At 50.7% G+C, this 15,840-nt stretch overlaps 2 protein-coding genes and 1 non-coding gene across 4 annotated transcripts; all 3 read right to left on the minus strand.

The window, feature by feature from the left end:
• Window positions 1–994: 994 nt before the first annotated feature.
• Window positions 995–10,579, minus strand: znf687b (zinc finger protein 687b). 2 transcript variants are annotated; one of them, XM_024298500.2, is made up of 10 exons: window positions 10,445–10,579; window positions 7,668–9,946; window positions 5,838–6,070; window positions 5,563–5,747; window positions 5,028–5,204; window positions 4,792–4,954; window positions 2,847–3,185; window positions 2,678–2,778; window positions 2,510–2,591; window positions 995–2,421 (listed from the first exon to the last, which is right to left on the minus strand). In XM_024298500.2, exons 2-10 carry the CDS (start codon window positions 9,931–9,933, stop codon window positions 1,834–1,836), a joined length of 4,134 nt encoding a protein of 1,377 aa, XP_024154268.1. In that variant the 5' UTR covers window positions 9,934–9,946; window positions 10,445–10,579; the 3' UTR covers window positions 995–1,833. The 2 variants fall into 2 exon arrangements, with proteins under 2 accessions (XP_024154268.1, XP_024154267.1); XM_024298499.2 differs by having other exon boundaries at window positions 5,838–6,094.
• On the minus strand, window positions 4,621–4,753 carry LOC112162720. Its single transcript, XR_002922140.1, has one exon. It is a non-coding gene; the product is annotated as a small nucleolar RNA SNORA13 (small nucleolar RNA).
• A 128-nt stretch (window positions 10,580–10,707) lies between the features above and the next one.
• Window positions 10,708–15,729, minus strand: LOC112162659 (26S proteasome non-ATPase regulatory subunit 4). Its single transcript, XM_024298504.2, has 10 exons — window positions 15,573–15,729; window positions 14,418–14,558; window positions 14,203–14,317; window positions 13,608–13,694; window positions 13,423–13,491; window positions 13,131–13,346; window positions 12,859–12,967; window positions 12,645–12,776; window positions 12,521–12,573; window positions 10,708–11,112 (listed from the first exon to the last, which is right to left on the minus strand). The coding sequence occupies exons 1-10, from the start codon at window positions 15,596–15,598 to the stop codon at window positions 10,942–10,944; spliced, it is 1,119 nt and encodes a 372-aa protein (XP_024154272.1). The 5' UTR covers window positions 15,599–15,729; the 3' UTR covers window positions 10,708–10,941.
• Window positions 15,730–15,840: the final 111 nt, after the last annotated feature.

Genomic DNA, 15,840 nt, shown 5'->3' on the forward strand with positions numbered 1-15,840 from the left:
GACATTTAAATATAACAAAACAAATAAACAATAAAAATATTTGCAGCTACTTAACAGCTTTACAGACACTAAAAACTTGTGAATATGACTTAAATAATGTAGCCACAATAATATATGTGTAATAAGGGTATTTGTGGGTATGGATGACTTTTCCTATAGAGTTCTTATCCTGGTTGTTGAGTCTCCTCCCAGCCAGCAAGGCCAGATGGGCCTCATGTGGGGGGCAGGAAGTGTGGACCCCGATCGGGTTTGTCCACAGTTTCTGTGGGGGCCCCACCTGTGTTTGTCCACATCGGCTTAAGGGGGACACTCAGTGGGTTGTCTGGCTACGCTAGCCAGCCATCCGGTGGACAGTGGATCTTGCTAGCTCTCTACAGCAGATGTTACTACAGCAGAGCCCGCTAGCATGCTACAGCAGAGGTGGCTAGCATGCTACAGCAGAGGTGGCTAGCGTGCTACAGCAGAGGTGGCTAGCATGCTACAGCAGAGCCCGCTAGCATGCTACAGCAGAGCCCGCTAGCATGCTACAGCAGAGCCCGCTAGCATGCTATGCATCCACTGGGAGGCTGGCTAGCGTAGCGAGCCAACGCGCTGAGTGTCCCCCTTAAGCCGATGTGGACAAACACAGATGGGGTCCACTTAGCCATGGTGGCTGGGCTCTTCTTTTAGATTTCAGGTATTTAACTATTTCATCACACCTGATTCAATGCAGTGTGAGGAGAATCATTTTAAATTTAATCAGAAACTTGTCTGTTGAAGCAGGAGATGTCTAAAACCTGAGAGACAGGAGCTTCTGGAGACTAGAAAATGTGTTTCCTTCCATTGCTAGAGTTCTAAAGCCATGAAGAGGCTGTGCTGGAGCAGACCAAGAACATGAAGAAACTCTAGACCTGCTGCTGAGTGTCTCTCCAGAGAAACTGTCAGAAGTCGGTCTGTTGGAGAGTTTCTAGAAGATTCCAGAGGGTTTTGCAGATAAACACCAGACACTCCTCGATTCACTTTTACACATTTATTTCCAAACAGCACAAAAGTGATGGCATTTCAGCAAGCGGATCACAACCATGGAAAAGAAAATGACATGAACGTCCACTATTCAGCTATATAAATATGACATAGAAAAGATACAAACAGAAGCAGTGGCGCCCCCATCCTGCAGCCGCCGGAGCTGCAGCACGGAAACGCCACGACAGGAAGGAAGGAAGGAAGTGCAGATCCTGGAGGAGAGACCGCAGGATGCCCCGCCCCCACCGCCGCTCTGCTTTGTAATTACAATGAAGCTTATTCGGGGGACGGGGGGGGGGCTGTTTTCTTTTCATTTCAGATTGAGGGGAGAACGATACGAATACTCTACGTTTGACATGATAGCGAGTTACTAAAACGAGAACGCCGCCCCCAGCTGTGGTTTCTGTGTATTTACACGCAAAACACAAACTACTCACCCCCCCCCTCTAGCTTCACGATTCACATCACATGATTCTCACGACACGCTACGAACCTCCCAAACATCGTCACCGGAAAGGCCTTCATCGTCTCCACAAGTCTGTTCTGCAGGAATAAATAAGCTAAAGTGGGCGTGGACTCCCGCCATCAGGGAGTCTGATGTCACAGAGCGGTGGGCGGAGTCCAGGTAAGCAGCAGCACGACCATGAGAGCATCAGTCCAGTGGGAGGGGCTTGGGAGCAGGCTACAGTCAGTGCAGTGAAGGGGGGAGGAGTCACACGGTAAAGGTGACCGCAGGTGAGCCGAGGATCAAACATGCAGTCTGCACACAAAGGTGTGACAGTGGGAGGGGCTAAAATCTTAAAAAACTGCAGCTGTGTTCCCCCCACCCCCTCAGGGCTTGTCCGTCTTGTGTGCGGTGAGGAAGGCCATGCCGTGGGTCCTGAAGTGGGTGTTGAGGTCGGAGGCCTTGTCGAAGCGCCGGCCGCACACCTTGCAGCTCAGGTTGCCGTCGCCGTCCTCCCCCTCCTGAGGGGAGGCGGCGGGGGAGCCCAGCGGGGAGCCCTGGGGGCCGCCGCGCTCCGCCTCGCCCGGGGCGTCCCTCACCCGGTGGGTGATGAAGCGGTGGCGGCCGAGCGAGCCGGCCGAGGCGAAGCAGACGCCGCACTGCAGGCACTGGAAGGAGGCGGTGTCGCCGCGGTGCTGCGGGATGTGCCGCTGGAACTCCGCCCCGTCCTCCGTGGAGAAACCGCAGGGGATGCAGCGGAAGACGCTGTCCTCCTCCTCCAGCTCGCCGGGCGCCGACGACGTGGACAGCGTGGAAGCTCGGGTCCTTTTGGCGGGACCGGCTCCTTCTTCTGGGGCGTTTTCTTCCTCCACTGCTGGGTGGGAAGGGGGCGGGCCGACCTCGCCGTCCTGCTCCGACGAGCTGCCCGGCCCCTCCCCCCCTGTGGCTGCACGCTTCCTGGTGAGGGGGGGGCCCTGCGGCGGCGAGAAGCGTGGTTAACGTTCAATGTCGAGTAATAAAACGAACGTCTGAAGGTTTGAAGGGAAACGGAGGCGGACTCACGTCTGCGGCTTTGTGGTGCAGGCGGACGTGTTTGTCCAGCAGGAAGCGGCTGCCGAAGGTCCGTTTACCCTCTGTGCAAAATCTGAGGGCAAACAGGAAGGAGTTCAGAAGAGACCATACTGCCCCCGGTGGCCAGAACATGCAACGACAGCCTCTGCAAGGACTTACTGGCAATGGAAGACTCGCTTGTTGCCCTCGTGAATGACGCGCTCGTGGCGCCGCAGGCTGGAAGACGTGCTGAAGGTGCCGCCACAGATCCTACAGGGGAACTTCAGAGTACAAGCATCGATTATTCCGGCGTCTGTCAGCACTGACGGCTCCGCGGCGAGCGCCTCACCTTCCCGTGCTCCATCTTGACGTGACTCAGGTAGTCGTCGTTGTCGGTGAAGGTGCTCTGGCACTGAGGACACGTCCACTCCGTCAGGGCGCTGGCGTGCCCGCCGTCTGCTCCGGCCGCAGGGTGCCCCCCCGGAGCCTCGTAGTCGTCATCATCGTCGTCTTCCTCCTCCTCCTCCTCCTCCTCCTCCTCTTGCTCCCGCCCCCAGTCCTCGCCATCGGACGTGTCCGGTTTGGCGGGGGGCTTGGCTTTGGGGCCGGAGGGGGCGGACGGGGCAGAGACGGGGTTGGAGGGGTCGGGCTGAGGCTCGGCTTTGGCTGAGGGGCCTCTGTGAGCAGACTGGGGGGGCAGGTCAAAGGTCAAAGGCATCAACAGCGGCGCAGCATCAAGCGCTCAGCTTCATCACGTTTGTGATTGTTCACGTCTTTTATCCACGCCGCAGGAAACGTTGATGCCGATTTTAAAAACATATTTTTGAAATGCAGTTTTTGGACATTCAATTTGAATCTGCGCTCAAGCGTTTCCATGGAAACGAACGGCATCAAACATGAAACTCAGAACCGCGACAGAATTGTTTGTTGTACTTGTAGCTTCTGCACATTTATGTCCAACATTAAAACAGTTTTTGTCTTTAAAATGTGAGAGTTTCGTTACACGTCAGTGATGAAGTGGACTTTAAGAAAGTTCTCCTGTTTCTGACCTTCAGTTCGCAGGTTATTCTTTAGGGACGGTTATTTTCTGAAACGATTCGATTCCAATTTTTTTTCCAGTTTCTTTCGATCGTCTTAAATCAGGTTAATTTAGAGTTTATACATTCAGACACATTTGTTTAGAATCTATTTATATTAATCTGATCCAGATCACATCCTGTAAATGTATCAGTGATCAGATTGTTAATATCATCCAGAGTTACATGGATTCTCTAAAGGAGAAGTTCTAACTAAAATGTTCAGATCATTAACATGTAAACATTGTTCTGTTTCTCCTGGAGGACGTTTCAGTTTGGACACTAGGGGGCGATCGTACTAAAACATTACAGCTTATTCTAGAAGAAGAAAGAATGTTTTTTTTTTTTACTCCACAAATGTTCACCCTAAAAAAATTTGTTTGTAAAATTCCTACCAGTGAGTTTATAAAGATGTTCATTTAGTCAGAATGTATGTTTAGGTCTACCGAGTGTTAGCATTAGCCGTCCTATGGGAAATCCTATTATGCGTTAGCATGAAGCTATGTGCTAAATCGATCTATATTTTCATGAATCGATTATTGATCTATTGAGCTTAAATCCATTTCATCAGCCCTGTTTTACATGCGGCGCTACATTTTATTGACACAGTTTAACATTTTCTGGGTGTTTTATCAGATTTCTGAGCCGTAAACAAACATTTAACATAATCCGTCCAAAACTTTACAGCTACAATCCACAAACATTCCTGATGAGTTTAACGCTGCTCTCCGATCCTCCTCTCATCTATTTCAAAGTGTTCCTGGTGGTCACCTGACTTGTGGGCGGGACTGTTGAGCAACCCCGCCCCCTTTCCCCTCTCTTGTTGAGTCTGGAGCAGGGAGCCTGTGACCCCGCCCTGCGACATTTCTACGTCACAAACACGATCTTTTTTAAACAGCGTTTTTTCATCAATTTAATGAAAGAAATCCTCAGAAATGTTTTCATTTTAAGCTGAATCTTCTTCATAAATTTCCTCCATCCTCAAAATGCCACCAGATGATGTTAAAATCTCCATTTTCATCAGCAGCTCTTTAACCAAAACCTGCAGTCTGTTCTTGGCATGGAACTTCTGACCAGGTCACCGTGGGGAACCCGCCAAAGGCCGATCCAAGAGTTGCTGTTTGCCTTTGCTGACGCCACATTCATTGAGGAGAGCAATGAAAGGGCAACACGTAAGGCAGAAGGTCGGACACACCTGAGCGGACCTCCCAGACTCACCTTGATGTGCTCCATCATGGAGCCCTTCTGGGCGTACAGCTTGGTGCAGTCGGGGCACTTAAACACATGCACTTTCTGCTTGGCTAAATGAGTGTCAAAGTGCATGTAAAGCAGGGGCTTCTGGGTAAAAACTGTATCGCACATCACACACTTGTAGATCATCCTGGGAAACGAGGAGAGATGTTGTTACTGTTGGTATTTCTGGGAGGAGCTGCAGAGAAAGAGGCGGCGAGTACTTGGCCTGTCCGCCGGTCAGCGCCGGGTGCTGGGAGCTGATGTGGCTCTGGGCGCTGGGGGAGGACTTGAAGGCCATGGGGCAGCTGGGGCACTTGTGGAAAACCTCGCAGTGTGCTGTCTGGATGTGAGACTTGATGGAGTTCAGACCTCCGAAAACCACCTGGCAGCTCGAACACCTGAGAACACAACGCCAGGCCTCACCGAACGGACTACAAATCCCACCTCGCCCTTCTGAAGACACTGAGGGAGTGATCAATACACTTTAGTGAATGTTGATCACTAAAATATTCATCCGCAGATGAACATCATCAGATCATTCCTGCAGGAACTCCTCAAAACTTTGGAGAACTTTTTAAGTGTAAAAACTACAAATCCCAGCTGCGTCCTGACCCAGAGGGAGGCGGGACTTCCTGTAGACAAATCAATTCAGCAGAAAAAAGACTTGTAGCTTTAAGTTAACAACCTGTTTGGTGCCGGTTTCTGCAGCACGGTGCACAAACTCAAATCCAGGCTTCTGATTGGCCGACGACTCACCTGTAGCCGATGCGCCGGGCAAAATGCAGACACGCCTCCTCCAGGTGAGTCTGGAAGCTAGCTTGCCGTGCGATCCCGCCACACTCGGGACACACGTGAGGAGCTTTGTGTTTGTGGACCCGCTGGTGGGCCGACACGGCACAGGAGTTAGGGAGCATCATGGGAGGGGAGCACTGCGTACACGTCTGAGAAGAGACGACATGGAAACCAGAGGAAACCGTTACCCAGGCAACCGTCAGAGGCGGCGCGCCGGCCCGCTGCCGTCCAGGACTCACCGAGTTCGGCGCTCCTCGGATCAGCTGGAAGTGCGTCACTAGCTCCGCCTTCCCGGAGAACTGCGCCTGACACTCTGGACATTTGAAGTTGTTGTACTGAAGCGTCTCCGCCTTCTTGCAGGGCAGAGGCATGAGCGCCTGCGGGCCCTGGGGGGCGCGGCGGACCTGCCGCGGAGCCGGAGCCGCCGGGGAGGAGCCGTCCTTCACGGGGCTGGAGGTGGTGGTGGCGCCCCCTGGTGTGACAGAAGGAGAAGAGACTGGAGGAGAAGAGGACGAAGAGGAGAGGAAGGGAAGGAGAGGAGAGAAGGAGGGAGAGGAGAGAAGGAGGGAGAGGAGGATGAAGAGGAGAAGAGGACGAAGAGGAGAGGAGAGAAGGAGAGGAGAGGAGGATGAAGAGGAGAGGAGGAGGATGATAGTGAAGATGCGCCGAAACAAAAGAAGAAACATCTCTGAGATGTTTTGTTGTTGCCAAAAAGATTATTTTAGCTAAACCCCCAAAAAGCCTAAAAACCTTCATAAATGCCAGAATAGTCCATAAAGTTAGCAGAATGCTATTATAACTTTCAACTTCACTACAATCTGACTTCATATAATATAAACTATTAAATTAGTTGTCGACTATTTTAATAATTGATTAGTCGTCAGTGGACTCGGAGCTGTGTGACGTATTTCCAGTTTCAAATAAAACCACTTACTCTCTCCCTGCTGTGGTTAACTACATGAGTGGACTTGGTAAATCTCTGTGTTCTTTCCCTGGTTTTGGTTTATTGTGGTTATTTCTTACATTTATGATAGTTTATGATTATATGTAAACACAATGACATCCAAAAAGGCAAAGTTTGCCTGAAACACCAAACACCCCACGCTCACAAAACGCTATGTACTGTGTGATCATGTGACTTCTGGGGATGAAACGTAGCTGTTAGAACATTAAAACCTGTTGAGACGTAGGAAGTGAATCACGTCTCAGACTGATTCTACCTGACACTCAAAACTACATTTACACAAGTTTAGAAACACTCGGCTGTGGAGTAACTGAAACACAACTAACGGGTCATAAAGATAAAGACGGCGATCATCAGACGTGTCTTTTATGCTAGCTAGCATTAGCCCAAATGAAAAGTAACAACGGTGCTAACATGTAATTTTGTAAATACTGTAGTCAGTTCTGAAGTTTTTTCTTGGCTGCACGGACTCGGAGGAAAGGTTAAGGTTAGGATTCTGGTTCTGGTTCTGATCCAGATCACAGACTGTAAAATGTATCACTAAAATAGTGAGTTTGTTAATATCATCCAGAGTTACATGGATTCTCAAACGGAGAAACTCCGATTGTTCTGCTTCTCCTGGAGGGCGTTTCAGTTTGGCCACTAGATGGCGATAAACAGTATTTTAGACCACAAATAGTTACTGTAAAAATATTTCCTTAAAAGAGTTTAGTAAAATTCATAACTGAGTTTATAAAGAAGTTGTTTTAGTCATAATGTATGTTTAGGTCGACCGAGTGTTAGCATTAGCCGTCCTTTGGGAAATCCCATTATACGTTAGCATGAAGCTAGCGAACTTTAGCTTTATGTGTTAAATCGATTTATGTTTTTATGAATCGATTATTCTCAACCCCGCCCTAGTAACCGTCCTGTCCCTTAGCTCCACCCCCCTGACTAGATTTTCACATTTCGGCTGTGGGCGGAGTCAGCCTTCAACTTGCCTGTTTGGTTTCCCTTTGAGATTGATTTGTTTTCTACATTTCTTTCTATTTTAGAATAAAACATCATAAATAATTAATCATGGCGTTGGTCAGAACAGAAAGCGGCGGTCAGATCTGGTCCTCACCAGCGATGGGCGTGATGTCCTGCTGCCCGATCATCTGCTCCACGGTGACGGGCCTCATGACCAGGTGCGAGCACTGCATGACCAGGCCGCGCTCCTTGTGCTCCCTGGCGTGCAGCAGCAGGCTGCACTTGTTGAAGAAGGCCAGCCTCTTGGCGCAGTGGTTGCAGGTCACCTCGATGCGCAGCGAGCGCCGGTCGTAGTGCCGCGCCAGGCTGCGCTCCAGGGCGAAGGAGTCTCCGCACTCCAGGCAGCGGTAGCCCGCGGCGGGCAGCGGCAGCCCCCACTCGGGCGGGGGCGGGGCCGACAGGTCGGGCTTGTAGCTGGGCAGGAGGTTCTTGCTGTTGAGGATCTTGTTGAAGGCCTCCACCAGGCTGGACTGGCTCCGGGAGATGACCGCCCCCGTGCTGTTGACGATGGACGCCGGCTTGTTGGGCTGCAGCGAGGCCCCTATGATGGTGCCACTCCCCCCGTTTGCCGTCTTGTTGGCGCCGGTGCGGACGTTGATCCCACCAGCAGCCACCGAGAACTTGGGCGAGGAGGACACGGCGGGCGTGGCGGGCAGAGCGGCGGTCTTGGTGATGCTCACGGCAGTAGGAGAAATCTTGGTCTTTTCGGAGGACGCCATCTTGTTCTGGACCTTGGTGGCGGCGGCCAGCATGACGCTGCTGGCCGCCAGAGTGGAGGCGGGGAGTGCGTTGAGGGCGCTGACCTTCTGGGTGGTGGTTGCTTCTGGTTTCTGGTTTCCTAGGAACTTGCGCTCGCCGCCTTGTGCTTTGGCGTCCACGCCTTTTCCCTTCGGGGCGACCCTGGTAACCGTTCTGGTGATGCCCCCAGAGGAGGTTTTGATGGTCTTGATCCGGACTTTGAGGGGTCGGGATGGCGCTCCAGGAGGAGCGGGAGCAACACCTGCGTCTCCTCCATCGGCCGTTGACCTCCCGTCACTCACCTCCATGACATCATCGCTGGCGCTCACATGTTCTCCTTTATCTGCTTTACCCTCCAGGAGCCTGTCCGTCCCGTTTCCCACCTCCATCTCCTCCTCCTCCTCTTTGGGCTCCCTCATTTCAGAGGGAGGCGGCGTGGAGGCCACGGCGGGGCTGGAGCATCGTTTAGAGGGCGGAGCTGCAGCTTTAGGAACCTCTGGTTCAGGACTCTCTGGAGAGTCCCGCTCCTCGATGACGTGCTCCGGATGTCTGTCCTCCACCTGGGAGCTCTCGGTGGAGCCGGACTGGGGGCTGGAGGAGGTCAGGGAGGAGCCGGAGGGAGTGTCTCCGGGTTTGGGCTGGCAGGAAGAGGAGGAGGTGGGCTGCGTGGAGACGGAATTGGACTTGTACCGTCTGGTCATCTGCGCGCTGGTGGGAGAGTCCGGATTCTCCTGGATCACCAGCGGACTCCCGAGGTCGGGGTCCGAGTCCTCCTCCTCCCCCTGCTGGAACACGGCGGGGCCTCCTTTCGAGGCGCCGTTGAACGGCTGGGAGGAGTGCAGCGGGTGTGAGGACGGTACCGACGGCGAGGCCGACAGCAGGGGCTTGGAGGGCGGGAAGAAGGGCGAGGCCGGCCGAACGGGCCCCCCCGCAGCCAAAGGAGCCGCACCGGCGGGCAGGGAGGAGGAGGAGGGTAGGGAGGCCTTGACCCCGTCTGCCCTCTCCTGCCCCGTGTCCTGCTGCTGCTGGTGCTGCTGCTGCAGCAGCTGCATCTTCCTGGCGCGGCCCACCGGGTCCCCCGAGCCCTGCGCCACCAGCGGCTTCAGTCTGTTGAAGATGTTTCCTCCCTGTTTGCCGGCTTTGGCGGCGGCGGCTTCCGGAGACGCTTTGGGGATGCTGAGCGACCACGGAGCCCCGTTGGACTGGGTCTGGCTGAGCGGGTGGGGGGCTCCAGATGATCCAAACCCGTTGTGGTTGACAGACTCGGACTCCGCCATCCCGCACGCCCCCAGTCTGGGCCCCACGTCCACGGCCCCCGTGATGACGTCAATGGGGTCCTGCTCTGCCTCCCCTCCGGCCCCCTCCGCCGCCTCGTGGCGGACTTTGTTCTTCACAATCACACTCACGATGGAGGGGTCCGCCTGGGGGTCGGGGGGGCTGGGGGGTCTCAGGGACGACCCCACGCCCCCCACGGCGTCAGGCTTCCCCAGGGATGCTCCTCCCGCCACGTGCGGCCCCTCAGCCTCATCCGGGGCGGACTGGATGGCCTCTTTGGCGTCGATGTCCGGGATGTCAAAGGCTGCCAGCAGGTCGTCGAAGTCTGGGGTCTTCATGTCCCCCATAGCGGGCTCCGTCCTGCGGACCAACACACGGGAAGCATCACAGACGGTTCACCGGCCCTCGGCGCGAATGCTCGGGCGCTTCTCACTGAACGCCCCGCTGTCAGAGGCTCCGCGCCCCGCGGTAGCCTCCGCTTAGCCCGTCCGCGCGCTAGCGGCGGCCGCTCCTCCCGGTGCCCGTTACTATGAATGGGGAATGCTCCCGCCACATCCTCCCGGCGCGCGCGAGCTTGTGGCGCGCGGACAGGCGAACGCACGCCTGCACAGACCCCCCCGCGGGAACCGGCCCGCTGTCGGTAGCGACCGTCCCCGTCAGGAGCGGCTGGCTAGCTGGCAGCCGAGCTCCAGAGACGGAGGGGTCATTTAAGCTAGCCCGCTAACGCGCCCCGTTAACGCCACGGGAGGGGGGTCTGACCGCCAGCACGAGCCGCCGGCTTCAGGCTCGATGACGTCACGGGACGGGGGTCGCGGACGCGGAATTTCTTTGAATATTTCATGGATTTTGATTGTTTACCTGGATGTGCGATTCCCGACTATCCTAGCTCGCTTTCAGCTGCAAAGGCTTCGCTTCCCATCACGTGACTCCGGGCGTCCTATCAGGCTCCGGCTGCGCTGGGAAAAATTCATGGAGGATCCCGCAAACACGCGTGATTTCTCCTGCTAAAAGCGGGTTCAAACCCCGCTCAGGTCACTGGATTCTCCCGGGAAAGGCGGCGGTTTCGCGGGAAGCTGAAGTTTACCGACACCGGAGAGGCAGAAAGAGAACGGCAGGCGGCAGGTTGACACACGGCTTTTATTGCAAAAACAGACAGAACCGGAGGGAGTGGAACTACCAACCACACGGGGATCTATGGGGGGAGGAGCACACCTGGACAGGTGCCTCCTACCATCTGACGTCATCAGAAAGTGAACTAAAACCGTCAGTCGTGGTCTCTGGCCTTTGGCTGCTGTCGTGCAGCATCAGCATCCTGAAGGACATTCCTCTCAAATGTTCCTTTCTGGCTCCTCCCATCATTTCTTCTTCTCCTCCTCCTTTTTGTCGTCTGGCTTGTTTCCTGTTTGGGAGGCGAGAGAGCCCATGGCGTTCCGGATCGCCTCGTTGTTCGGATCCACACCAGGAAGGTTCTCCAGAACACTCTGGAGGAACTCCGGGTCCTGCATCACATCGTAGTCGTCTTCTTCCTGTTCAGCAACAAACACGACAGTGATGACACAACCACACAACATCACACAAGCATCGCGGTCCTTCACAGATGAAGATCTCTGCTAAAGTCCAGACGGAAACCAGCCTCATGATCCTCTGAGGAACATTTATCCAAATCACACATTTGTCAAAGTCAAGGCCCGGGGGCCGGATAGAATTAGCCGGAGGGCCGGATCCGGCCCTCCAGATCATTTTATTTTATTGTTATTAATGACCCGATGTTATCTTGTGCTCATTTCTAACTTGTAGAATTTTGACAAAATATGTTTTTATGGAGAGTAAAATATTGAAAGTTATTTAAGGTTTAAGTTGATTTATTCTGGAATAATATTCCTGACTTTTTATTATTCAGAATTATGTTAAAAAGTTACAGTTTTAAAGTTTTAAATTTGGTATTCTGCAGCTTTTTGGACTATTTTGGCTTTTACTAAGATATTTTAGGCTGTTTTTGGAGTTTAGCTAATATTTCAGCTACATGCTAGCTGTTTATGCTAACTTAAGTTTTTTTTAGGCAAATTTGGCATTTAGCTAATATTTTAGCAAACAATCAGCTTCAGCGTTTACAGCTATCATCACCAGCATCTTCAGAGGCCAAATTCTGCTTACAGCATTCACACTAGCATTATCACAGGACAGGCAATTCTGTATAGTATCTAGTTCATAATTATGCTAAAAAGTTACAGTTTTAAAGTTTTAAAAATGTAGTTTTAGAGCAGGAGTCACCAACGGGGCGCCCCCTAGGACCACACAAGGTGCCATCAGGTCTCTTCTAAAATCAGCACAACTGCGTCTAAAATTTTATTTTATTCTGTTGCTATTTTTTTTTAAATTACACTTGCATTTACATAGATTTAAAAATGAAAACATCTTAAAAATATGTTGATACATGAACTTTAGATAAGTTTAGGTGACCTCTGACCTTCTCCAGTTCAAAGATCATTCTTTTTGTTTAAAATGCTCCAGATTTGGTCATTAGTTCAAAATGTAACAAGATTTGTTTAAAAGTTGATTTTTCTATAACATTACATTGATAAACATGGAACAACATAATGAAAACGAGACATTCTCCCATGAAATGTTAGAGATCATCTGAAAATGTAACAATTACTGAGATGAATTAAGTTCTGAATATTAATATATGTTTCCTGGATTGTTGTGAGAAATCAGAGTCTTTATATAGAGAAGGATCATTATTCATTATTAAGAATGTTTAACAATAACTAACCAAATCTGGTATTTCTAACTGGTAGCCCTTCGTATGACTTCAAAAGGTCGGTGACCTCTGTTTTAGAGTGTTCGGCCGAGACCTGCGGCGTGTTTTGGATTTTGTGCGGTTGAGTTCGACTCTCCTGCCCTAAAGACATTCAAACGGGAGACGTCGCTCACCTTTGCCGACTCGGCCGTGTCCATGGGGGCTCCCGTGTCCATTTCCCCGTACTCTGTTGACATCAAAACATTTACTTTTCCAGCAGAACTGTAGACGACATTGGAGCCTCAAACGGAGACGAACCTCCCCCAGCCAGAGACATCTGCATGGCGTAGGCGATCTGCTCCTCCTCGGTCATGCTGCTGAAGTCCGGGAGCGCCGCGGAGCCGCTCTCCGGCTGAGACACGGACATCTTTAGCAGGGCGTCTTCAGACTCTGCATGTGATGGAAACAAACGTCTGATCCCACGTGCTTCCAGAATTCCCTTCAGGAACGTCATCCGTGGTTCTGAACTCACCGTCTGCGCTGGGCGTTGGGACCCCCGCCTCCGCCGCAGAGGCGGCCGCCGCTCTCCGGGCCTCCTCCTCCTGCCGCTGCCGCTGCTCCTCCATGGAAACACGCAGAGCCTGAAGGGATGAAGGAAGGACGGATGTTAAGGGAGACAAATCGAGTCTTTTCAGACCTGACTGAACTAGGACCTGGACACAAGTCTGACTCTCATTGGATCAACATTTTAAAGGAGATTACTCGGATTTAACCCAAAAAATAAAACTCCTCCTGGTTCCTTACCAGCGCCAGCTCTGGGTCCGCACTGGGATCCACACCGAACTCAAAGTCATTGGCACCAAGTCCCATCATGGACCCCCCCTCACCCGCCAGAATGGGCGAGGACAGCAGGGCGTCGGCCAGACTGGGTCCTGGAGGAACCGTGACCAGATGAGAGCCGGTTCCCTCTTTGCCATTGAGAGTGTTGATGAACGCCGTCAGCTTCTCCGTGTTCACCTCCTGCCGAGCAAACAGGAAGTGAGTCACATACAAACCACACCCCCTTCAAGTGATTGGATCCTCTTATGATCGATACCTCTTCTCCAAAGTTGATGATATCCACATTCACCTTTTCTTTTTTTAGGCGCTTTGCCAACTTGACCAGCTGGAAGGTGGAAAGAGAGCCGACGGTTAGGAGAGGAGCGGGAGTAAGAGTGTTTACCAGCTGTGACCACTGATGGCTCCTCCCATCAGGTTAAACAGGATTCATCAAAAACTTACATCCTTTTCATTATCCTCCACAGGACTCCCAACAAAAGCTATGATCCTCATTTTGTGGTTTTTCCCTTGTCTGTGTTTAAGAGCCAACTGTGAGGAAAAGGAGGAAAACAAACCGGATCAAAGAGAAACACTGACCGCTTTAACTCGACCGATCGGTTAAATAGAGACGTAAATATAAAGACATACTATGAAACAACAGCATCATCATCACAAAGCAGCAGAACATCATAAGGAGCATGTTTCTAAATAGACCTTGTGACCAAAATGAAAATAAAAGACAAGAAATAAACAATGAATGTAAAAATAATCGTATAAAATTATTTAAAAGGGATAAAAACACATCAGATGAATGAACTGGAGTTAGGACTCAAACTAAAGCGCTACCATGGGTGGAGTCTTCAAAGACCTGATGTGTGATTCAATCAAATCGGATTTTACCACCACCAGGTAAAAACACAACAACCTTGACATCAAATCGGTCCAAATCCAAACATTTAAACCCCAGTTTGCAGGATTGCATCTCTTTTGTCTGGTGCATTCATGTTTAGACTTCCTTCTCTAACAGACTCAAACTCTTCCTCCGGTTAGAACCCACGTGAGCGACCCTGATGCCGGTGCAGAAGCAGATGTTCCCTTTGGGCTGGACGGCGTGCAGTTTGGACAGGATGCGTCCGGTGTCCGGGGTCAGAGTGGTGAGGACCTCACAGTTGCTGTGGCAGGTAAACAGATTCCAGTGAGAGCACACCTGGACACCGTCACGTCACTGTCATAAGGCGCTTCTGAGTGCGTCTGGGACGGAGGAGCTCTTACTTCGCCATGGTGATGAGGCCCACGTTGTTCTCCGGGTTGCTGCGGGTTTTGGAGTGACAGACGATGTTGACGGCGTCCTGCTGCGCCTGTAGCCGGGTTGGCAGGAAGTCTCCATTCCTCATGTATTCACTGTTGTCCACACTGGCGGGAAAACGTCCGTTAGAGCGCTCTGACACGCCAACATCCCAAACACACCCACAAACAAAAAATGATCTGTACATATTTTTACCTGATTCATTTTAACGATTTTTCTATTGAAAAAAATCGCACACATTCCTGTGATACTTGCTTTATTACTGACTCTTCGGATGGAAAATAATCTGCATATATATATGTTTGTCGATGTTAGATATTTGATTTATATTAATGGCTTTTTCTAATGAAAAATTATCTGCACATTTTGTCTGAATTTTGATAGTAGATCTGCATAAGTAATGACAAAGTCTTATATCTACTTAAATAGTCATGTGGTTTATTGTTACTTCAGGATTCCTAATGACCTGAATCTATGATGAAAAGATATAAATATCAAGTCTTAAATTCTGAAATGGTAACGTAGATCCGGGGTTATATAAATTTGCTTCCTCCGATTCCCTTTCAGGCCATCTCTCATGTCCAGTAATCCTGTGTTTGACGTCTTTATGGATGTAAACTTATGATTGAATGATTGTATTGGACATGAATTATTTTATTTCTTGATTGCTTGAAATAAACCATTTCTACTCTACTCTACATCCCGGTTGTGTCGCAAACTGTGAACCAGTGTTGGAATAAGATACAAACACCTTAAGACTGCAGGACCAGTTAGCTAAAGTTAGCAAGTGTGGACGCGAACCGGACCCGAACCGCGTCTGTGACGTCAGACCCGAATTTAAACTCGTCAAGTGTCTCAAAACAATTCCATGAAACCGCCGTTTGTTGCTGTATCGTTGCCGTTCAGCGATACTCGATGCTAGCGAAGGCTACATGACTCAGCCGGTCACCGCGGAGCTAGCAGGCTAACGCCAACAGCCGATAATAAGTCCGGAATCTCGAGAATTTCACTCATTCCAGGGCTGTGCAAAATCAGTATTTGGTTATCGATGTGTATAAAACAATAAAAACACAACATTAATATTTAACTAATGATTTAAAACGATATTTTAGATTCCTTACCAGACCATCGTACTTTCCAGCCCCATTTTGGAAACTTCTTGTCGCTTGCTGACGTAATTTTAAAAGTCGGTATGTTATTGGACGAAGATCCAGCAAGACGACATTTCATTGGCCAAACTCCAGGGAGCCAGAATTACCCATGAACACCCAAAAAACTGAAACCGAAAAAACGATTTTTACAGATGTTTATAAAAACCATAGACTGTAAAATTATTATTTTATATACAGTCTATGATAAAAACTCAGACATGCGTTCATATTTTATATG

Source organism: Oryzias melastigma, linkage group LG11 (genome assembly GCF_002922805.2).
Source record: "Oryzias melastigma strain HK-1 linkage group LG11, ASM292280v2, whole genome shotgun sequence".
NCBI classification, from domain to species: Eukaryota; Metazoa; Chordata; class Actinopteri; order Beloniformes; family Adrianichthyidae; genus Oryzias; species Oryzias melastigma.